The sequence below is a fragment of the Astyanax mexicanus genome, chromosome 21 (assembly GCF_023375975.1).
Source record: "Astyanax mexicanus isolate ESR-SI-001 chromosome 21, AstMex3_surface, whole genome shotgun sequence".
Lineage (NCBI taxonomy): Eukaryota > Metazoa > Chordata > Actinopteri > Characiformes > Acestrorhamphidae > Astyanax > Astyanax mexicanus.
This window is the reverse complement of record NC_064428.1, coordinates 19,889,843-19,913,498: the sequence shown is the minus strand read 5'-3', so window position 1 is coordinate 19,913,498 and position 23,656 is coordinate 19,889,843. Positions and strand designations below refer to the sequence as shown.

Sequence of the window (23,656 nt, the reverse complement as noted above, 5' to 3'; positions counted from 1 at the left end):
AACAAGTCCTAGAGTAACCTAGATTAATTTGAAGGTGCACTCAGAGTCAGGTATTTTCAATGAATGGGATGACAATCAGGTTTAAGTGGACAGCTTGTTTTATTTTAAAAAACAAGGATCTATTAAAGTCTGCTCTTCACAGCACACATTTTTGGAACTGTATCATGGCATGAACAAAAAAGGTTTCTGAGGACCTCAGAAAAAGAGTTATTAAAGCTCAAAAACGATCACTCAAGAGCAAGGCGTGTAATAATAGGCAAAGTCACAAAGGGTAACTTCAAAGCAACTGAAGGCCTCTCTCACATTTGCTAATGTTAATGTTCAAAATTTCAGGACATCTGTCCATGAATTGAATCTCAAGAGAAGGTGGGTCATGCAGCAAGACAACAACCCTAAGCACACAAGTCATTCTACCAAAAGATAAGTTCAAGAATAATAAAAGTTAATGCTTTGGAATGGACAAGTCAAAGTCCTGACCTTAATCCAATCGAAATGTTGTGAAACTACCTGAAACGAACAGCTAATGGGTGGAAACCCACCAACTCCAAGCTGGTGTGTTTATTTTAATGCATCATCAATTTCTAGAATGCATTTCTGAATGACTTCTAAAGCTAAATCAAGGCACTTAAACTAGCAAAAACTGCATAAATTTCCTCCTGAAGGAACATTATGTTTTATAAAACTTGACTATCTAAACACCAGTTCCTGTTCCCTGTTGTCAAAAACATCTATTATCGTTTTCTCTTTTCTGACAGATCATAGTGCAGCGATTGGCCGACCAGGTGCCCATGCTAATCCGATACTTCATGCTGAAGGAATTTGCTCATCTGCTCTGCAAAGAGATGCTGGGATTACTGGATGGAGCCAATGTTGTTGAGGCTCTGCGGGAGGAGTCAGAAGTCAGCAGACGTCGGGTCTCCACTCAGAACCGCGTGGACCGTCTCACCATCGCTCAAGAGAAGCTCAGCAACTTTGTTTGAAGAAGAGATTTGATCCGAGTTAGCACTTTAGGTGCAGCAACTTTTATTCCAGTACATTTGTATGTCAGTAAAGTACTGTGTTTATTTACCATATATATTGATATATATTACACACACAATAGCTGTTTTTAGCGCACAATATACTGTCTAAGCATTTATTCTAGTAAACAATTCTATTGTAATTTTAGAATAATTTATGGCCGTAATATATATAGTATATATATATACTAGTCCTCTAAGTCTTCTCTTTACTGCTGATTAGTCTGGATTAGTCCATGTTAAGATGAACTGTTGCCAGGTGTTGCCATGTGGGCCAGCCAGACCTCTTCCTGTACCATTTTTTTTTCTTCAGTTTATGAGTGTGTAGGAAACATCTGTATTTTGTCTAAAGAAAAGACATATAATATTAATAATTACAGAATTATCTTTGTTTTATGTATTTCTAGTTACAGTTTTTGACAGCTGCTAAGAAACGTTTGTGATGGAAATTTATTTCATTAAGGTGATTCACAATCAATAAGGAGGGTAAATTATTCCTTAATCATGTATGCAATTGTGACTGGAGATACGTGACTAACTGCAGAGATTAGAATGTGCGTCCATGTCTCACATGGGCGTGCAGGACAGGTGACCACACGATCACATCCCTTGGGCATCAACCATAAAACATACGTGGCACAAGTTACTGACCAGTGCATTGGAAGGTTCTGGAAGCTACGTGTATCTAAAGGACCAGACTGGTCAAGACTGGCCAGGTGATGTACAGAGAGACATGGACTTTTACCATATAAGGCAATGGCCTGAGGGGACCTAAAAAGGTACAAATACGCTGAGATGTTGGCAGTACGGGGGGAGAGACTTTTTAACGTATTCTGTCTTTTCTCCAATTAAATAATTGCCCCTCACTTGTCACTAATCTTTGTTTTCCAACACATGTTTACCAGAATACATTTAAATACATTTTCTACATTCTAAATAAAGCAACACACCTACTTCATACATTTGCCAAATAGTTAATTTCCTTCACAGATTCACATTTTGTTGTCACAAACCTGGATCAATATCGACTAAATCTTCCAAACCACGAACACATATTCACTGTTCCAGAGCTACACGTAGTCAATCACAGTGCAACCACTGTCAAAATGCTATTACTGTTGTTTTTTATAATGTTTTAAAACATTTTTACTTTAGTGTAAACATATTTTGGCAACATATTTTCCATATCTTTGAATGATACTTATAATATAGACCTATAGAGTACACAAAAATTGTCTGTGGCAGTCGTTCAACTTAAGTTCCATACGAAAAACATTTAAAAACACAAATACAAAAAAGAAAATCTTACTCTTCTTTGAACACAATCCCACATTCTGACCCCCACTCTTATTCTGAAACAACTGTTCCTTTCACTTATCCTGATAAAAGGAAACCTCTTTCTTATCCACAATGAACACAATTAACTTTCTTTAAGGCTGGAATCCAAAATGAATACATTTCTGGATCTTGCCGTTTGCACAAAGAACTAGTTGTTTTCAGTCTGGACAGTGGGAAGCCCCGTGCTATTTTCTTTTTCAGTTTTACTTTGAAAAGTGGGGTTGCTGTGGGAGTAAACGCATTCTTGTACCAACTAAACCTCTCCCTTTGTCCTGATTTATTACACCTTATTCTGACACAACTATTCGTTTCCCTTATCCTGCTCAACTTTCCCTCTCTCTTTTCCTGAATTACCTTTCGCTCTCTCTTGTCCTGGCCCAACTATACATTGCCCTTATTCTGGTCTGAATATTCCTTTACCTTCTCCTGGCACAACTGTTCTTCTCTTTTTCTGAAATAACTTTAAACTTTAACTTGAACTAACGTTAAACCTCTCCTATTTCCTGACACAACTATTCCTCTCCCTTAGCCTGACACAACTATGTATCTCCCTTATCTTGGAATAACTATTTCTCCCCCTTTATCCTGGTACAACTATTCCCTGTGCACTGCACAGCTTAATTCAGAGTGTGTCAGTGCGTCATTGCTATCGAAACGAAATAAACAGTTCAGATAAGGCTTATCAGAATTGTTGGTGTAATCTCTTAATATTCTGCTGGCTCATTTATTAAAAAAGGGGGCAGTGCATACAGTGAATAGCAGTTTTAGGGGTAAATTAAAGTCAGATATTTTCAATCAATGTGATGATAATAATCAGGTGTGAGTGGGTACCCTGTTATATGTAAAGAACAGGGATCTATCAAAGTCTGCTCTTCACAACACGTTTGTGGAAGTGTGCTCTCAGAAAAATAGGTTTTGATGCTAATCAGACATAAAAAGGTAACAAAACCATCTCTAAAGTGTTTGAACTCCACCAAGCTACAGTTGACAGATTGTGTACAAATGGTGTAAATTCAAGACCCTTGTTACCCTCCTCAAAAGTGGTCGAACAACAAAGATCACTATAAGAGCAAGACGTGTAATAGTCGGCAAGATCTTTGTCACGTCCTGGCCCTGTCTCGTGTCTCTGTGTGTTATCCCCACGTGACCTGTGCTCTTTTGTGTCTTCTGTCTCAGTAGTTTTCCACCAAGTGTGTCTTATTTGTAACTCCGCCCCTCGTTACCTGTCTCCCCAGGTGTTCATTGTTTCCTGTTCTTATAAATAGTCTTCCTGTGGCACTTTGTCTTCGTCGGGCTTTGCGCTAGTGATGGCAAAAGTGGGGCTTTGGAAAATGATTTGATCTTGTGGGACATTCGAATCATCACACGCCACAGTGACATTTAGTGGGCAACCAGGTCCTAAATCCACAACTTTTTCTTAACAGAGCAGAAGTAATGTGTTTTTTAATGAAAAATGACATGAAATATGAAATATAATAGCTTATTGTGTCCCTAAATAAATTTTAGTTGTGAAAACATATAATTTTGTAAAGAACAGGGCTGTATTAATGTCATTAAGATGTATTTTTCATTATGATACACTGTTAGTCAGTGGATTGATATAGCTGGCATTATTCATTTTACATTGCAAGGTAGGGAAATGCTTGTGTGATACATTATTTATTAAACATTACAAGTAATCAGTTGTTTTTATTAATAAACAGGATCTGTTCCACAGTGCTTGGACTGCTGGGTTGCTGGAATTGAGAGATATTTTTTTGTTAATTGAAACAAATGAGGAAAGACGGCAGAGTGTCTGAGCCAGTAATCCATAGGGTCTTTTCCTCTGGGCAGATATGAGACCAAGCATTCTGATCTCAGACCAGCTGCTTGAACTTAAGCGCGGACTAAAACGTCACGTGGCTTTCCCCTTTTGATATGGACTTCGAAACAGTGGCCGTTTCTCAATACACAAGTACACAAGTCTGTACTCCTGTACTGTGCAAGTACGGACTTGGGAAGTTCGGATCGCGAGTGCGGACTCCCGAGGACAGGAGGAAGCGGGACAGTTGTTGTGTGATTGGAACAGCTGTGTACTTGATGACGTCACCCTCTTAGAGGAGCGTAAAGAGCAAGAACACATCCGGGTATTAGTTGTGTACTTGGCTAACTGTGATGCGACTGATGATGTTGATGATGATGAGTCCACAAGAACACAAGTACAGACAAGAACGCAGATTGAGAAACGGCCAGTGTTTCGGAACACCGTGATTCAAATGAATCAATTCAGTTCGATTCTGCGTTTCGAGTTTGACATCACTACTTTGCGCTAACCTCTGTTGTTTTGTCGTTCTCTCATTCTCTTATTATCTATCTTTAGCCCTTGTTTTCTTAGCCTTAGCCCTTGTCCTTTGTTCTTTTTTTGCTTTCTCTAGTTTCAGTTATTAGTTTATTTCCTTGTATATATTCCCTGTTTATTTATTCTCTAGTTGGTTTAGTTTACTCCCTGGTTCCTTGTATATATCTCCCTGTTTTATGTTTACGTGTTTACTTGTTCCTTGTTTCTTTGTTTATTTGTTATTTATTTATTAAATATTTCTTTCTTACCTGCATTTACGTCCGCCTCCACGTCTTCCCTGCACCTCACCCTGACAATCTTATAGAAGCACAGAGTAACTTCTGATCAACTCAAGGCCTCTCTCACACTGGCTAATATTAATGTTCATCAGTGCACCATCAGAAGAACACTTCGATCTTTTCCCAGAGCAGTCAGGTGCCACCCTAATGAATCATGAATATTAAGCATGTTGGCATAGCTGTTAAATGTCAAAAATATCTGCTGGATTATTTTAATGCTTCATAAATTCATGGCAAGCCTTTCTGCATGACTTTAAAAACTATCAAGAGCAAAGAGCAAAACACTTAACCTAGCAATAAATGCACAACATTTGCAGGAGGGAATTTCCTTTTGTGATCGTTTTTTCTTTCCTGATAGATTGTAGTGCAGCGGTTAACCAACTAGCTGCCCATGCTAATTCGATATTTCATTATGAAGGAATCTGCTACACTAGGGGATGTTGCTGCTGTGGGTGTAACTGCATTACTATTTTTCAGAGTAACCTCTGGGGTTAGCAGTGAAATAAGAGGCAGATGTTTTCCTTATGCTGAAGGAATCTGCACAGCTTGTATGCAAAGGGATGCTGTGGTTGCTGGAACCAATGTTGCTGAGGCTCTCTGGGAGGAATCAGAAGTCAGAAGACGTCGTATCACGGTGGTGCATTTCCACGCCTCCACTGTGCTACTGCTTACTGTGATCAAAGTTAAACCATGATGATCTCGTGGCAAGCGGTACCACGACAGAAAATGCATGATGTGAACTCATGCGATCATGGAAAAACTGTAGTCCAACTAGTGCTGGGCGGTATGACCAAAAATGCATAGCACGGTATTTTACAAGATTCTGGCGGTTTCACAGTATATCACAGTATTTTTTTTTATTATTTATTTATATCAAACATTAAGGCTTTAAATTAAGACTTATTACTATTGGGTTTACTTTGTCTCATAAAATTACACAATATATGTGTCACGTCCTGGTCTTGTCTCATGTCTCTGTGTGTTATTCCCACGTGACCTGTGCCCCTCTGTGTCTCCTGTCAGTAGTTTTCCACCAGGTGTTTCTCATTTGTAGCTCCGCCCCTTCCCCAGGTGTTTCCTATTCTAGTGTGTGTCCTGTTTGGTTAAATAGCCCTCCTCTGTCACTTGTCCTCCGTCGGTCTTTGCACTAACCTCTGTTGTTTTGTCTCTCTGTGTTTCTCCGCGTTTCTATAACCCTAGCTCCGTGTTTATTCCTAGTTTGTTTCCCGTGCTCCTTATTCCGTGTTTTCCTCTGTTTATCTCTAGTTCCCTGTTATTTTCCTTTGTTTTCTCCTTGCCCTGTTTAGTTTATTCATTCTTGTCTAGTTTAGTTATTCCCTGTCTAGTTTAGTTTCTTGTTTATTTCCTTGTATATATTTATCCCTGCCCAGTTTAGTTTTGTATTTATTCAGTCCCTCGTTTGTTTCTTTGTTTATTTACTCCCTGTTTGTTTATCATTAGTACTTCTTGTTTTGTTTAGTTTATGTTCACTAGTTTCACTGGTTTGTTTTGGTTTTTGGTTATTCGTTTATCTTTGTTACGTGTTTACTTGTTCCTTGTTTCTTTGTTTACTTGTTATTTATTTATTAAATTATTATTTATTTCACCCTACCTGCACTTGCGCCCGTCTCCTCGTCTCCCTGCCTGGGTCAATTTGTGACAATATGAAGAAATCAGACTTTATTTAAAGAAAAACAGCTGAATAATTAAAACAATAGATTAAAAAAAATTTGCAAAAAAACGTGTACTAATTCTCTTAATTAATCATAAATGTAATTTAAGAGTAACAAGAAATAAATCAATCAGCGTGTCACTTGCCTTTCCCTTTAAGAGTCAGGTGTGCTCTGACTTTGGTGGATTGCTATTTTAATGGCGTAGCGCTTCTGCACTTCAGCACAGCAAACTGACCTGTGCATTCACGCTGTGAAGGTGTGCGAGCAGGTAATTTACAGAAATAGAAATGTTATTTTATTCTGTATTCTGTTTATTATTCATGTAAAAGTTGATTTTTTTTGTGTGTGTGTGATCTGGTGATGTTCTGTTGATCCACTTATAAATAAATAAAGAATGACATCAGCCTGGAAGCAAAACGGGAAAATCTCTGCTTCATGCTGTTGGCACAAAGATTTAGCTGTTCACAGTCTGGACTGGAAAGCCCCATGCTATTTACTTTTTTAGTTTTACTTTCAAAAGTGATGTTCCTGTGGGAATGACAGCATCCCTACTTGCTGTATATATAAGAGCTTCCTTTTAATCAACTTTTTGTTTATTTGCATCAGCCTGCTAAAGACTGGTGAAGAGTGGTAAGTAATTTTCTTTTTATCTTAATCTAGTAAAATACATCCAAATGCTTCTGTAAAGTATTAAAACATTTTTTCCTTGTTTCCACAGCATTTGTCTCTTGAAAATGGAAAAGGAACAATACAGTTCTGAAGATGATTTATCTTGTGAAAACAAGTATGTCTAAGATAACTGCACAACTGAATATAACTGTTGAATTATTTTTTTTGTGATTTTCCTTATCAATGGCTTTCTCATTCGTTATATTTTACCATTTCTTATTGACAGTACATCACTGGACAGGGTGTTTCATGGCCACTTTGAGGACAGAGTTCGTCCCTATATTGACCTGATTGATTCTCTGAGGCAGCTTGGTGTTGAAGAAGATTTACCTCTACCAAGTATAGCAGTGATTGGAGATCAGAGCTCTGGGAAAAGTTCAGTGTTGGAGGCTTTATCTGGAGTTGCTTTACCCCGAGGAAGTGGTGAGTATTTTTTTTACTGTCCTTTACATATTAACAGAGTAAAAATTCGACCATTTCTGAAGCAACAGGCCACCCAACTCCTGGTACAAGCTGTGGTAATCTCACGCCTCGACTACTGCAATGCCGTACTTACTGGCCTCCCGGCCTGTGTAGTAAAACCACTACAGATGATTCAGAATGCAGCAGCACGTTAGGTCTTCAACCAACCAAAACAGGCACATGTCACTCTGCTGCTCATTGAGCTCCACTGGCTACCGGTTGCTGCTCGCATCAAATTCAAAGCGCTTACAATCGCCTACAAGGTGATGACAGTACAGGCCCCTTCCTACCTGCACTCGCTCCTGAAGGCTTACGCTACCTCCCGGCCGCTGCGCTCCTCCAATGAACGTCGCCTCGCTTTGCCAAACACTCACACAAAGCAATCCAGACTGTTCTCATACAGAGTTCCCCAATGGTAGAACAAACTACCTTCCACTACCAGATCAGGAGAATCTCTCGCTATCTTTAAGAGACTCCTGAAGACAGAGCTCTTCAAAGAGCACTTACTCTCCTAACACCTCTAACAAACTAACTAATTCTAACCTCAACTCCTTCTTCCTCTTCTCAACTCCTATATCCCATTATTTCCCTCTGACCTCCTTAAGGCCCTATCTATAGATGTTTTATTTTTAACTTCTATTATTTTTGTACTTAACCTCTTCTATTATTTGCACTTCAATATTGTAAGTCGCTTTGGACAAAAGCGTCTGCCAAATGTAATGTAATGTAATGTAATGTAAAGAATAAATAGATTAAATGTACTGACTGACAATATTCCTTTTTAAATAATGAAATTAAATAAAAATGTAATTAAATAAAACATATTAAACTAATATTCAAAGACCAAATATTTGAAACACTTATAATGCCTTGTTAAAAATAGCTTAACAGCACTTCATAACTTTCCATTTTGCTTCTTTCTTTTTAGATTATTTTTAGGAAAGTGTTTGGTACAGTGTCAAACTTTTACTTAAACTTTTAACTAAACACTGACATATGGAGCCAACAAAATATACTTGATTATAGGGCTTAAACTAATGACTATTTTAGTAGTTGACCAATCTGATTATTTTTGTCTGCATGGCTTCAGCTCTGTCTGTGGGCGGTCGGGAGCCAAGGTGGGCGCGGCCAAGAATACTAATTCTCGAGTGTTTTTCCTGATCTTCTTGTTTTACTAAACATTTTATTTTACTAGAGAGAGGGCGAGAAAGTGCGTGCGTTCACACTGGAAAGCGACAGTGGACCATTCATTTCCTATAACAGGGCTCGATTTCAGCGCAGCGACGGGTGCAACACTTGTGTGTACATTTCGTCCTCCTATAGTATACTGCCATGTGTACCGTGTATTCTGCCTGCATTTATGCGAACCGAACCGTGACCCCAGTACTGTGACGGTTTGTAAAGAGTACACGTATCGTTACACCTCTACAATCTATTGCAGACTATGGAGGTTGAGGAAAAGTTTTATATGCAGTATGAAAATACAACTCAGAGAGACCTATTGTATTTCACAAAGAACAAGAAAAATTGTATTTTAGTGGAAGGAGATCTTTAACTAAGGTTAGTAATGCTAATGAAGGAGTTAACCCCGTTTAAACTCACCTTGACACGTTTTCTGCAGTAGTTTAATCCACCACAAATAATATAGAAGTCAGAGTTTAAACTGTGCAGCGAGTAGAACTGTCCTTATTTCACTCCATCCAGTAAAAACAGAGGATTGCGGAGTCAGATGAAACGTGTTTGTGTTTTTTTTTCTTCCGCTCTGTCCCGCCCACACTGAATCCTCACTGGCCAACTAAGCAGAAGGGGAGGCCAATCAGGATGCCCTTTATCTCACCGTACGCCTTTTTCTGACGTGCGCTCTTGCTCGCTCCATCACACATTAAGGATGTGTCCACAATTACATTCGACTTATCGTTGCAGCCCTAGCTGATTAAAACACAGAATTAATTTAAATATCAGTACTATTTACATGGTTTAGATTAGAGATCTGCAGAATTCAGAAATTATGCCCAATAAAATACACTTACAGTAGGGCTGCAATGATTAGTTGACGTAATCAAGAACCCCAACTATAAAAAAAATTGTCGACGCGGAATTTAATTGTCGACACGTCCTTAAATGCATGATGAAGAAGAGAGCGAGAGCGCACGTGAGAAAAAAAGGGGGGAGCGAGGAAAACACACGCACGCGGACACACAAACACAGTAAGAAATAGGGCATCCTGATTGGCCTCCCCTTATGCTTAGCTGTCCAATGAGGTTTCACTGTGGGCGGGACAGAGCGGAAAAAAAGAATGTACACAAACACATTACATCTTCAATCTGTCTTTTCTGGATAAAGTGACATAAGAACAGTTCTGCTCGCTGCACAGTTTAAACTCTGACTTCTATATTACCTGTGGTGGTTAAACTACTGCAGTAAGCATGATAAGGTGAGTTTAAACAGGGCTAACTTCTTCATTAACATTACTAACCTTAGTTAAAGTAGTTGGTGTTAGGAAAATACTGTTAATTAGGTTAATACTTCTGTCTATATGTCAAATTATCAAAATCTACTGCACTGTTGGTCTAGGCCCCTAAACGTTAAACAGTCAATGTGCAATAAAACGTGCACCGGATCAGGAGCTTCACAAGGAGAATGTACGAATAGAAGGAATGATTAGATGATCAGATAAGTCGACTAAAATTTTCATTACTTGCATACTGTAAATATCTAAAATATATGTACATACATTTTAAAACAAAGTCAATTATAATATATGTACATAAATATCTACAGTGTGATAAACAAATGTTTGTTGTTAAAAATGTCTGATACCCATGATACTGTTATGGTAATAGTATTCTTTTTTAACATGTAGAGGACTCAATAAGAATATAATGTTTTCTGTCTACTGTAGGTATTGTTACCAGATGTCCTCTGGAGCTGAAGTTGAGGAAGATCAAAAATGGAGTTCAGTGGCGAGCTACCATATCTTACAGCAATGTGCAGATTGAGTTTGATAACCCTGCACTTGTTGAACGTTATGTTAAAGAAGGTTAGTACAGTCAACCTTTTTTGTGGAATGTGTTGCAGGCCTAAAATGCATACATGGATTTTAGCAGATAAATCATGAAATATCTTGCAATACATTTGCATTGTATCATATATTATTTGTATATTAAATGCATTATATATTTTGCTTGCTGAAGATATAGCTAAATGTAAAACAAACATGATATTAAGCTTTCTGATTTAACTAAGCAGCCATAATTAACACTGTTTGTAGGAATGCTTTATAGACAAACAGATATGTTTTGAATTGAAATGCTTTATGTGATTATAATTCTAGCCCAAAACAAACTGGCTGGAGATGGAGTTGGAATCTGTGATGAGCTCATCACACTAGAGATTAAGTCTCCTGAAGTGTGTGATCTCACACTGATTGATCTTCCTGGGATCGCCAGAGTTCCTGTGAAAGGTCAGCCTGAGGATATTGGAGATCAGGTCAGTGTGACTGAAAAAATGATTCAAATTTACACTTTAAAAAGATGTTCTTATCCAAAGCAAAAATATACACACTTGTGCATCTTAAAAAATAGATCATTAAAAAAGTTCATTTATTTCAGTAAGTCAGTTCAAAATGTGAAACTCATATAGATGTATTACACACAGAGTGATCTATTTTAAGCGTTTATTGCTTTTATTGTTGATGATTATGGCTTACAGATAATGAAAACACAAATAACAATGTCTCAGAAAATTTGAATATTATATGAGACCAATTGGTACTTTTGGCAGTGTGGGCAGTGTGCATTGGTGCATTGGTACCTTAACAGTGCAGTGCTTCTGCTCTTCTTAGCAGAGGAAACTGACCTCATCATTAGTTCGCTATTTTTATGTTGCAGATGCAAGGCATGAAAATAGACTGTTCATAGGGTACAAGATAGCTATGAGCATCGCTGCATGTCTTGTGCAGGGTGTAAGATAGGGCCCTTAGTTTAAAATATTTTACATATTTTACAATTGTACAAATTAGAAGACATGGAAAGTGAACTAGTGATAAAAGGACAAAAGCGTAAATGTTCCAACAAAGTATCAAGGGTCCATCATCTTTAAGAAATAAGCTGAAGACAGAATCTAGTTCCTCAGAGGACAGCAGGCACTGATATACTAGTATTCTCTGGAATGATCCAAGTCTTTGAAAGTGATGCACATTTCATGGCAGTATTTTTAATACTTTCTTTCCTTTTTTTACAAAGATAAAGAATCTCATACATAGGTTCATTAGGAAGGATGAAACCATCAATTTAGCAGTGGTTCCATGCAACGTTGACATTGCAACTACAGAGGCACTGAGAATGGCACAGGAAGTGGACCCTGAAGGAAAAAGAACACTAGGTAAAGTATAAGCAAAGTTTTTTTTAAACAATTGACTGCTTTTTGTAACTTTACCATTGTGCATGTTTACAATGGATTGTATTTGAAAGTAAGCAACTAAGTTTGAAAGTAAGCAATTAATACATGAATAAAATGTACATGTTCTGCTTTATTTATATTGGTTTAGCCAAATATTGCATTTAGTTGCTTTGTATAAAGTATGCCTGTCATGAAGCATCAGTAATTAATGTTAAAGGATTCACCTCCAGTGATGGTAGAGTTACTTTGAAAAAGTTATCTGATTACTGATTACCCCTTAAAAAAAAAAACTTAGTTGCTTTATGGTTTACTTGATTTTAAAAGTAACTAAGTAACGTGTAAGTTACTACTGTCTCAACATCACAGTTTTGCCAAAACTCACTGTACTGGAAGCTTGGCTCCACCTTGTGGACTTGTTCTGTAAGTGTGCCGCTGCAACTCCAAACATTTGTTCAAATTTTACTTGTTTTTGAAAATAGGTAGAGTGTACAACCAACCTTGATCATCTTTAGCTGATACAAACTCAAAATAGTGTCTGTATTTCCAGCTAGGAAACGCTGGAACCATTCCAAGTGGTATGTGGATCACTAGTGAATGTCAGATGTGCCCTAAATTCAGCCAACTGTAATATTACTGGATTAAGTGGATATGAAGAATGTGGGAAAGAGATGTATACCATCATCTGTCAAACATGATGGTGGCAGGGTTATGACATAAGCATGTATAATATAGATGTTTATTTGACTGTAGACAGGAGTACTTGCCTGTATAAATTTTGGAATATCTTAAGTCTTTATACATTTACTTTTTTTTTTTTTTTACTTATTTTATTTCTAAATATTATCCCATTTTCTCCCCAATTTACAGCCAAATACACAACCCACTCATTAGGCCTCCCCTATCACTATTAATGCCCCAACACACCAGGAGGGTGAAGACTAACACATGCTTCCTCCGACACATGTGAAGTCAGACTGTACCTCTTTTCCAACTGCTGCTGATGCAGCACTGCCGAGTAGCATCACACCGCACTCGGAGGAAAACGCAGCGACTCGGTTCTGATACATCAGCTCACAGACGCCTTGTGCTGACCAACATCACCCTTTGGAGTGAGAGCAAGGCCAATTGTGCTCCCTTAAGGCTCTGGTAGCCGATGGCAAGCTGCATGACCGGGATTTGAACCAGCGATATCCTGATCATAGTGACTTTCATTGAAAGTTAACAAGGTTTTATATATCTCCTGTAAAGTTGCTGTGTTGGAGACGATTTGCTTTTGCCTTAATCTTTCCTCTGGGGAGCCACAGTGTAATGAATCACTCTTACAACCAACTTTAGATGAGAAAAAATGAACCAGGTTAATTGGATACTCTAAATTAGGGGTGTGCCATATCATATCATACGCGATAATATCGCCAAAAAATTTGATTATCGTGAACGATATTATACCCTGAAATATCGTGACATATCACCCACCCCTAATTATCACATCAGGGTACTACTTTTTTACCATTTTTAACAAAAGAAAAATTCACACTGTTCTCATTTCCTATTATATATCTACTAGAGACAGATTATATCTGTCCAGTATCATGACATTCTGGATTATTATCTTCTGTTACAAATCTGATAAAATTATTATTTTTTTAAAATCTCAGTTAGCCATATCATATTGCATGCAATAATAAAATTCTAAATGTTTTTTCTAATTTAGAGTTTTGTCACATCGCCAAAAGTATCGTTATAGTGAAAATACCATAAAATATTGTGATATTATTTTAGAGCCATATCGCCCACCCCTACTCTAAATTGCCCTGAAAAATTGTATACTGTTGTAAAAATTGTTGTGAGTGTAAGTATGTGTAAATATGTGTATGACTGTATGTTTAGATATGGATTGGCACACTGTGGGTCTGGGTCAACTCCGTAGTACCCATTGCAGTCCTCCAGGTGGATGGTTGTTTCTGGTTGAGAGTATGTTGTGTGCAATAGACTTCTAGCACTTCTCACCGGTGTGTGTTGGTTGGTTGATTGATTGAGTGCTGAGTGTAAACGGTTGTGTGAAGAATGTAATTGAAAGTGTCCTTTGGTGTGTCTCTTTTTCTAACAGCCATTCTCACTAAGCCAGACCTTGTTGATAAAGGAACAGAGAAAAACGTTCTGGATGTTGTCAGAAATCAGGTTATCTCTTTAAGCAAAGGATACATCGTTGTTAAATGCCGTGGCCAGAAGCAGATTGATGAGAAGATCTCTCTGGATGAGGCTACTCGAGTGGAGAGAGATTTCTTCAAACATCATGAACACTTCAGGTTATCTATATTTATTTCCATATAATTTGTTATTTGTGACCCATTTATAATAAATTGGCACCTAATTGAAACTATCTTTTTATTGGCAGTTGCCTTCTGAAGGAGGAGAAAGCCACTGTTAAGTGCCTTGCCAGCAGATTGACTCAGGAACTGGTTGACCACATCAAAGTAAATACACTTATATACAATATACAGTGGCTTCATACCCCTTGAACTTTATCACATTTTGTAACCTTACAACCACAAAATTAAAAGTATTTTTTTAAGATTTTAGGTCAAGGACCAACACAATGTGGCACATAGTTGTAAAGTAGAACAAAAATTATACATGGGTTTCGAAATTTTAATTGAATAAAAAACTGAAAAGTGTGACGTGTGAAGAAATGTAATGAACAGTGTTAATTTTCAACCACACATTGCAAAAAGGCCAGATTTGAGGAGTGCACGACTTATAGTTGTCCTGTGGACAGATTCTCCAACCTAAACTGTGGATTTCTGCAGCTCCTCCAGTGTGACCATGGGCCTCTTGGCTGCCACTCTGATCAGTGCTCTCTCTCAGTTTGGGTGGATGGTCATATCTTGGTAGGTTTGCAGTTGTAGAATGCCTTTTCTATTTTTAAACCTTTAAACCTCTCCACAACATTGTCACACTTTTCAGATATTTATTTGATTAAAAACTTTAAAAGCTGTGTATCATTTTTTATTGTCATTTCACAAATGTGTGCTACTGTGTTTTGGGCTTTAACTTAAAATCTCAATAAAATATATTTTAGACATTTATGTCACTAGTCCATTAGAGTTCTGGGCAAAAGAAATACAGCAAGGCCTTCGGGAAAAATCTGAACAGTTTTCCTTATTAAAATGCATGGAGATGTTTCCAGATTTATAAACTACAGTATCAGCAGTAATCATAATTGTTTCAGATATCAAGTAAGTTAATTAATTATTTTTAAGAAGTTTGTGCTTATAGTTGTTAGTGTGCTCAATGGACATTGTGCTCACAATTGTCATATGTGTTCTATAAATCTATAAATATCCTGTATACTGTATAAATGTATTTATATTTAAATGTATTTATTTTTGTATTTTGCTTTTATTCTTTTTTAGAAATCCCTGCCTGTGATGTTGGAGCAGGTAAATAAGCAACTGTGGGACCTGAGAAAAGAGCTGAGTCGTTGTGATGGTGGCCCACCACTGGATCCACAGAAGAGGAAGGTCTTTTTTATTAGTGTAAGTGACCATTTTCTATTTCAGAGCTCAAAAAACTGCTACTAGGGTTTGTATAACATGATGGACAAATCAGATGTTTGTAATAATAGATAATGCTGGGTGTAAACCCGAGCACAAACACAATGGAGATTAAAACTATAGAGAGAAGTCAGATAACAAGCCAGAAATCAGAACCCAATCAAATACATTTAGACAGGAGAAATGGTCAGTACAAAGTAGACAAGGTTGGCAATACTTTGCAAATAAATAGTTAAACAGGCAGAACTGATATACCACTTCTAACAAAAGTGAGTACACCTCTCACATTTCTGCAAATAATTTATTATACATTTTAATGGGAAAACACTAGAAAATTAAACTTGGATGACATAACTTAGAGAGCTTGTATAGCAGTGCAGATTTACTCCATTCTTAAAATTACTCAGCTATTAATGTCTAAACAGCTGGCATGATTATCTCACAGTGAACAATTTGCCCAATTTTTAAAATGTAAGGAGTAGAAATAAAAATCGTCTGAAAAACTATTACAGCAAAGGACAGATAACCAAAAATCCTACTTAAGTAAAGTAACAAAGTATTTATGCTTCAATACTTGACACCTCTGGCTGAGAATGATCAACCACTAAAATATTCATGTGCAAATACAAATTGTGCAATTTGGTAGGTGTTTCTAATAAAACAGAAAAAAGATGTAGATATAAAGTGGCCACATCTAACAAAGTGTCAAATCAGTGTTTAAGCTTGCGTTACTAAGTGTTGTGTTGTTGTTTAAACAGATCGTGATGAAATTCAATGACAAGATCAATCACCTGTCACGTGGAGAAGTGAGTAACAGTGACGACAACTTGTTTGTTCAGCTCCGGGCAGAATTCAAGAAGTGGATGGACCATCTTGACAGTACAGATTCATCATGTAAGATATTATCCAAAAAGGACTTTACATTGTGTTAAAAAAGTTCAGATTTTACTTTATGAACTTCTTTTGTTTCCGTAATGAATTGGGCTTGTTTAGATATTCTTTTTTAAATGTCCAGTGCTGAATTTTATGATAAGGATTAGGGAAAAGTTTTGACTCATTAAAGGAGAACTTTGGGTGTAGCAAAACATGATAAAAAGTACTTACCTTTGTTGAATAGCCCACCAACGCTCTCCTACAGCTTTCTGAAATTCAGTACTTTTGTGCTTTTTGCCCAGCACTCTGTACAACGGCCGTATTAGGGCATATTTTGCCACAATAAATTGCTTTTTACATAAATTGCTTAAGTAGCTCAACACCTTCTTGGTAGAATCTGGAGAGCCCTGACATTTAAATCGAGGCATTAATAACTGTACAAGAAGCTTACTAAAAAACACTGTTTATATCCTGTAATGCTTCTTTGTAGCTCCGGGCGCCGCCATCACTGTACTGATAAAGAGGCGCCAGCTGCTACGCCAGGAGGCAGGCTATGCAGAGTCTATGTATTTATGTCTATGACATATCAGTACAAAGATGGTTGCACCCAGTGATTTACCTCTTTTTAATAAGCTTCTTATGCACTTTTTAAGTTATTGATGCCTCAATTTAAATGTCAAGGCTTTCCGGATTATATTAAGGAGGTGTGGAGCTATTTTAAGCCTGGATAACGGTGCAAAAAGCGATTTATGCCCCAATACAGCTGTTGCATAGAGTGCTGGGCAAAAAGCACACAATTGCTGGATCTCAGAAAGCTGTATGAAGGCGGAGGTGAGCTATTTAACAAAGGTAAGTACTTTTTATTATATTTTACTACATCAAGTAAATTTTACACCAAAGTTCTCCTTTAAGATCACATTAGGTATTTTACAGTTAAACAAGCGTTTGTTGTTGGATTAAATTGGGTGTAATTATATCTATTCAGTGGAATAATCTGCTTGTTTAATCTGCTAATCTGCTTAATTTAAACATAAATGTAACACAGTTTATCAGACGGTCCAGAACGTGGTGAATGAGTATGACCAGAAACACAGAGGAAGAGAGCTGCCTGGCTTCAGTGATTATAATGTGTTTGAGACGGTGGTGCAGAGGCTTGTGATGCAACTGAAGGGACCAGCCAATTACACACTCATGCTCATAAGAGGTAGGTTTACATCACTTACACAACATACATTTTACCATAGTCATATATATTTTTTCATGTTTGAATGCACTTTTTAAATTCAAATTCAACTTTTTACATTTGACAGCAGTGGGGGATTACAATGATCTGGGCCCGTAGGCTACACTTTAGAATTACATTTCTTTGAGTTATTCTCAGAGCTAAATGCACTGATCAGGATTTAAGTATTGATTTTAGCCAGATCACACTGGATAAAGGGATTGATTCAGGTATTTATAAAAATATAAAATTTAATTGAATGTATTATTAATAATAATAACAATAATAATCATAATACCAATATTAATATTATTATTATTATTAATAATAATAATAATAATAATGATAATAATAATAATCTTATGCATTAATGTAAATGTGTTGATTGGATTACTAACAAACGTCCTAGTATTAGATTATTAAGTGCATTTATTAAACCAATGCAAATTCATGTTTTTCAGAGAAAATCCAGAAATGTTTCTCAGATGTGTCCAAAGAATGCTTTAGCATGTATCCTTTCCTCCATTGTGTTGCAACAGTAAGTATTTAATATTTTATATTTTAAGACTTTGAAGAAGAATATTGCAGTGTAATCCTTGACGTCAACTCACTTTACTACCTTAATACTGTATCTGAGATTAAGTAGATTTCAGCTGCTCTTCTGATGTAATGTACAGTGACTTTCACAAAGTATTCATACCCCTTAAACTTTTCATATTTTGTCACCTTACAAAGTGGATTATATATGGTTTCAAAATTCTAATCAAATAAAAATCTGAAAAGTGTGATGTACAAAGGTATTAAATCCCCTTCACTCTGAAACCCCTAAATAAATTCCAGTGCAATCAACTGCAACTGCAGCACAAGAATACCAAGGAACTCACCAGAGAGTTCAGAGATAAAGTTTTGTAGAAGTTAAAAGCAGGGTTAGATTATAAAAAAATATTAAATATTCAAGGAGCACTGTTCAATCTATGGCCATCCACCCAAACTGACAAATCGAGCAAGGAGAGCACTGGTCAGAGAAGCAGCCAAGAGGCCCATGGTCACTCTGGAGGAGCTGCAGAAATCCACAGCTCAGATAAGAGTGTATCTCTCTCCACAAGACAACTACTAGTCTCTAAGTTGTGCGCTCCTTAAATCTAGCCTTTATGGAAAAGTGGCAAAAAGAAACCATTGTTGAAAGAAAGAGATAAGAAAGCCCATTTGCAGTTTCACATAAGCCATGTAGGAACACCACAAACGTGGAACAAGATCTGTTGTCAAATGCGACCAAAGTTGAAGTTTTTGTCCTAGAGGCAAAGCGCTATTTGTAGCAGAAATATAACAGTGCACATTACCCTGAACACACCATCCCCACTGTGAAACATGATGGTGTCAGCATCATGCTGTGGGAATGGTTTTCTTTAGCAGGGACGGGGAAGCTGGTCAGAATTGATTGGAAGATGGGTGGAGCTAAATACAGATCAATCCTGGACGAAACCCTGTTTGAAGCAAAATACTTGAAACTGGGAAGGAGATTCACCTTCCAGCAAGACAGTAACCCTAAACATACAGCCAGAGCTACAGTGTAGGGTTTAGATCAAAGAATATTTATGTTAGAATGGCCCAGTCAAAGTCCTGCCCTAAATCCCATTAAGCTTCTGTGGCAAGACATGAAACTTGCTGTTTACAGACGCTCTCCATCCAACCTGGATGAGCTTGAGCTATTTAGCAAAGAATTGACAAGAATTTCTGGTAGAGACATACCCAAAAAGACTTGCAGCTGTAAGGGCACCATCTCACTTTTCAGATTTTTATTTAAATAAAATAAAACAAAAAAAATCCAGTGCACAATTATGTGCTATTTTATAGTGGCTCATCCCCTAACATCTCAATAAAATACATTTAAGTTTGTGGTTGTAATGTGACAAAATGTGTGTTCAAATGTATGAATACTTTGGCAAGCAAGTGGACATTCATTCCTTACAATTACGCCGGCAGAACAAGATAGACAACATTCAGTCAAAGCAAGAAGCCAAAGCGGAGCAGAGGATCCTGGAGCAGTTTGAGATGGAGCAACTGGTCTACACACAAGATGACATCTACTTCAAAATCTTAAACCAGGCAGAATTTGCTGAGGACAAAAAGAAATCTGAAGATAAAAAGAAGAAAAAAGGTTCTAGCTTCGACAGCAAGAGCATGTTTCCTAAAATGCTGAGGACCTATTATGAGGTAACCTTTACTAGTTCAGTGGCTCATTTGCTCATTCATAAAAGCAAAGCAGTGTTGGGTTGAAGTGCCTTATTGATTATTGTTAGAATATTGGCTTGTTTAATTTTTAAATAACAGGGCATTTAAAATACATAAAAATTCTTATACTGGAGCAGCATGCCCTACAGATAAATAATAAATGTAAGCAAGGGGATTGAATAATACTGGTGTTATACCATAATAAAGGAGATGTGGTCTTTTATAACCCAGTGACATAACCTTTATAGTTCTGGCTCTGTATGTCTGTCAATAATGTTATAACAAAGTGAAACCGATGTCCCAAATCTCCTGGAAGTTGCGGGAGTCTACCGCATATTAATAATGGCTCCCTGATGCCCGCAAGTCAGATAAAATCTCCCAGAATGTAATAAAAGTGGCCCAAGAGTGAACACAAACAAGCATGCAGGTGACAGACTTTTTTCCCCCAATCGCTTGTGTGGGAATAAGAGGAAAGGTGCTTCCCTTATGTGCATAATCATGAAGCGCACAGTGCAAACAGTCTGTGATTCAGCCAATCAGTTTTTAGTGTGGGCGGGCAGTGTTTTTTTTCCTCCCCTGGATGTGAGCAAGAGAAGAAGCATCTCATTTCATATAATTTTACCTCAGACTACTCTAAAGTATATCCATGTCTGGTAAAAGTAAAAAACAGTGAAAGTCTTGCCCGCTGTACAGTTTGTAATAGTGATTTTAGCAGCATTGCCCACGGGGGACTAAATGATTACAATAGGCATGTTAAGGTGAGTTAAAGTGACTGGGTGGGTGATTGGGGGTCCAAGTCTAGGTCTGGGGGAACTTCCCTTAAATTAATTTTTGCAACTTGGGATGTCTGGTGTAAGCAATTGGGAATGAAAGCAACTCACTCTGTCAACATTAAATAAGAGTGAGGAGTGAAATGCACAGAGGTCACCAACTTTCTGCAGTCAACCACTACAGGCCTCCAACAGGCCTTCAGATTAATTTAAGAACAGTAGAGAACTTCATGAAATGGGTTTCCATGGTCAAGAAGCTCCATACAAGCCTTACATCACCAAACGCAATGTGATGAGTCGATACTTTTGGAAATATAATGAATTATTACTTAATCAGTATCAAACAAATAATGTCAGTTTCCACACTATAATTAAGGACGACTGTTATTGTTTTCTCTTTTCTGACAGATCGTAGTGCAGCGATTGGCCGACCAGGTGCCCATGCTAATACGGTACTTCATGCTAAAGGAATCTTCTCAGCTGCTTTGCAAAGAGATGCTGGGGTTGCTGGATGGAGCCAATGTTACTGAGGTTCTCCGTGAGGAGTCAGAGATCAGCAGACTCCGCATTAACATGCAGAACCGTGTAGAGCGTCTCACGGCCGCTCAAGAAAAACTCAGTAACTTTGTTTAAGGAACCACTATCAGAATACTGTGCCTTTTGGTTCTCTTAACGCAAAACACTAAACATCTAACTAACTTAGCCACATCTACAGGGGTTGGACAATGAAACTGAAACACCTGTCAGTTGGTGGCCAATCTTCATTAATTGCTCATTGTACCAGTAAGAGCAGAGTGTGAAGGTTCAATTAACAGATTTTGCTCAAAATATTGTAATGCACACAACATTATGGGTGACAAAAAAAAAAGAGTTCAAAAAAGGACAAATTGTTGGTGCATGCCTGTGCAAGCCTTTGTGATGTATCAAGAGACACGGTATCCAGGGTAATGTCAGCATACCACCAAGAAGGACCAACCACATCCAACAGGATTAACTGTGGACGCAAGAGGAAGCTGTCTGAAAGGGATATTCGGGTGCTAACTTGGATTGTATCCAAAAAACATAAAACCACGCAGAATTCAATGTGCACCTCAACTCTCCTTTTTCCACCAGAACTGTCCGTCAGGACAATAAATTATTGTGGTCTAAAACCAGGTGTTTCAGTTTCATTGTCCAACCCCTGTACGTTTTCTTTGTTCACCAAAAAACTGACTAAATTAATCAATTACTTTCTAATCTAAGTATGCAGTAAATCTCTTATTTTTCTTTAGCAAAAATCTTTATCAACTTTATGCTTAGCTTTACATATTTTGTATTTCTACTTCAAGTAGATGACGACAGGAGTGAATGAAAACTTTGAATAAGATTAGGTTTAATTTACCTTATGTATTACAATATGTATTAGCTTGCTAGCTGTTGATGCATTACTATTTTACTTAGATAAGTCTAATGTAATGTAGTTAGCTTAGCTCTTTGATAGGCTTTTTAGCAAAGAGGTTAGCTTGGCTGATAGTTCCTGTTTTATTTGTGCTAGTTGTCCACTTATATTTTTACTTCCCATCTCTTTTCCCGGCTCAGACCCGTCTTTGTTTGTTCATCCCTGCCTCCTAGTGTTTTCCACGTAAATCCATGTGATGCTCACTCCCCTGACCTGAGCTTCTCCCCTCTTCACCACTTCCTTGTCCCTTTGGCTGCGTTCACATTACCAGGCTGAAGTGACTCAAATCTGATTTTTTTTTCATGGCTATGTGAACGTGCCAAATCCGATTTTTTTCAAATTAGATGAGTCACTACCAAATACGGTACTACATCGGATACGTATCCGATCCATGGACATGCAGCATGAATGTAAATGGTCAAATTGGAACTCCTGCATCTTTTTGCTTTTGTGCATGCGCTACGTGCTTCTCTCTCGTACCCACACATCTCTTGGTGCAGCTGCGCAGCTATAGCTGCAAAAACAGCAAAAGCAAACAGCCTGGTCTTTTTTCACCTCCTTGACCTGAGCATAAACTTCAGACCAGCTGTTTACTCTCCACTCCAGTAAAAGATGCTGCACATATGAGCTGCTAACACATTTATTTCACCTTTATAAAGCTTCCAGTAGTCTATCAAATATATTTTTTTTGTAGGTGAAGGCAGCAACGTTTACCAAGGTGCACGCGAGACATTTCAGGGACAGATTTGTACACATTACACAGATACAGGTCAGTTATATTTGTGAACGTGAACCATCAAGATAGCCAAAATAAAATTCTGATTTGAGCGACATGGCTCAAACATGTGAACGCCTTTGTCTGTTTGTATATGGTCATCCAAAGTAAGTCTTGCAATTGTCTTGTCTGCTAATTGTCAGTCATAATATTGTCCTTTTATTTTGCACTTTAGTCTTTTTTTCTCATTAGCATTTTTTTTTCTTTCTGATCATTTATTTTATAAAAAGATGCTTTGTTTCAACTCCCTCTGCCTATAATTTTAAATGCTTTTTTTTTTTTGGTTTTAATCAAACATTTTGTTGCATCTTTAGTTTAAACACTCCCAGTTGTCAAACACACCAGAACAGTATTATTTAGTTCTTGAACATGGTAAATGTCAGTACAGTACAAACTTTTTTACAAATTCACTTCGGTTATGCTTCAATAAAAGTATGTTTCACCATTCTTTGCATTGTGTATTAAGTACCTTTATCTGCATTAAGTGCTGATGTAAATTCTCTATCAAAATATATTATGAACACAGTTGTGTAATAAAATTGAACCAGAAGCAAAACACCTTACACATTGTAGCTTGTAAAATGTCCAAATTCTTAACTAATTAGATCAGACAG

At 37.4% G+C, this 23,656-nt stretch overlaps 2 protein-coding genes across 2 annotated transcripts in view; both read left to right on the top strand.

Moving 5' to 3' along the window:
- Nucleotides 1-2,581, top strand: part of LOC103039332 (interferon-induced GTP-binding protein Mx1) — a 50,049-nt gene extending 47,468 nt beyond the window's left edge. Inside the window, exon 14 of the mRNA XM_022674836.2 lies at nt 756-2,581. Coding sequence (XP_022530557.2) covers nt 756-980 — 225 coding nt within the window. The 3' untranslated portion in view covers nt 981-2,581. The remainder of the gene's footprint in view (nt 1-755) is intronic.
- Nucleotides 2,582-7,497: 4,916 nt separating this feature from the next.
- On the top strand, nt 7,498-23,487 carry LOC103039009 (interferon-induced GTP-binding protein Mx1; the record flags this gene model as incomplete). The annotated part of the gene is made up of 12 exons (XM_007254827.4): nt 7,498-7,738; nt 10,680-10,817; nt 11,112-11,266; nt 12,022-12,160; nt 14,286-14,484; nt 14,574-14,652; nt 15,592-15,714; nt 16,491-16,626; nt 17,651-17,809; nt 18,289-18,365; nt 19,811-20,041; nt 21,238-23,487. Coding segments are annotated over 12 exons (1,902 nt in total), but the record flags the coding sequence as incomplete, so codon positions are not given.
- Between the last annotated feature and the right edge of the window lie 169 nt (nt 23,488-23,656).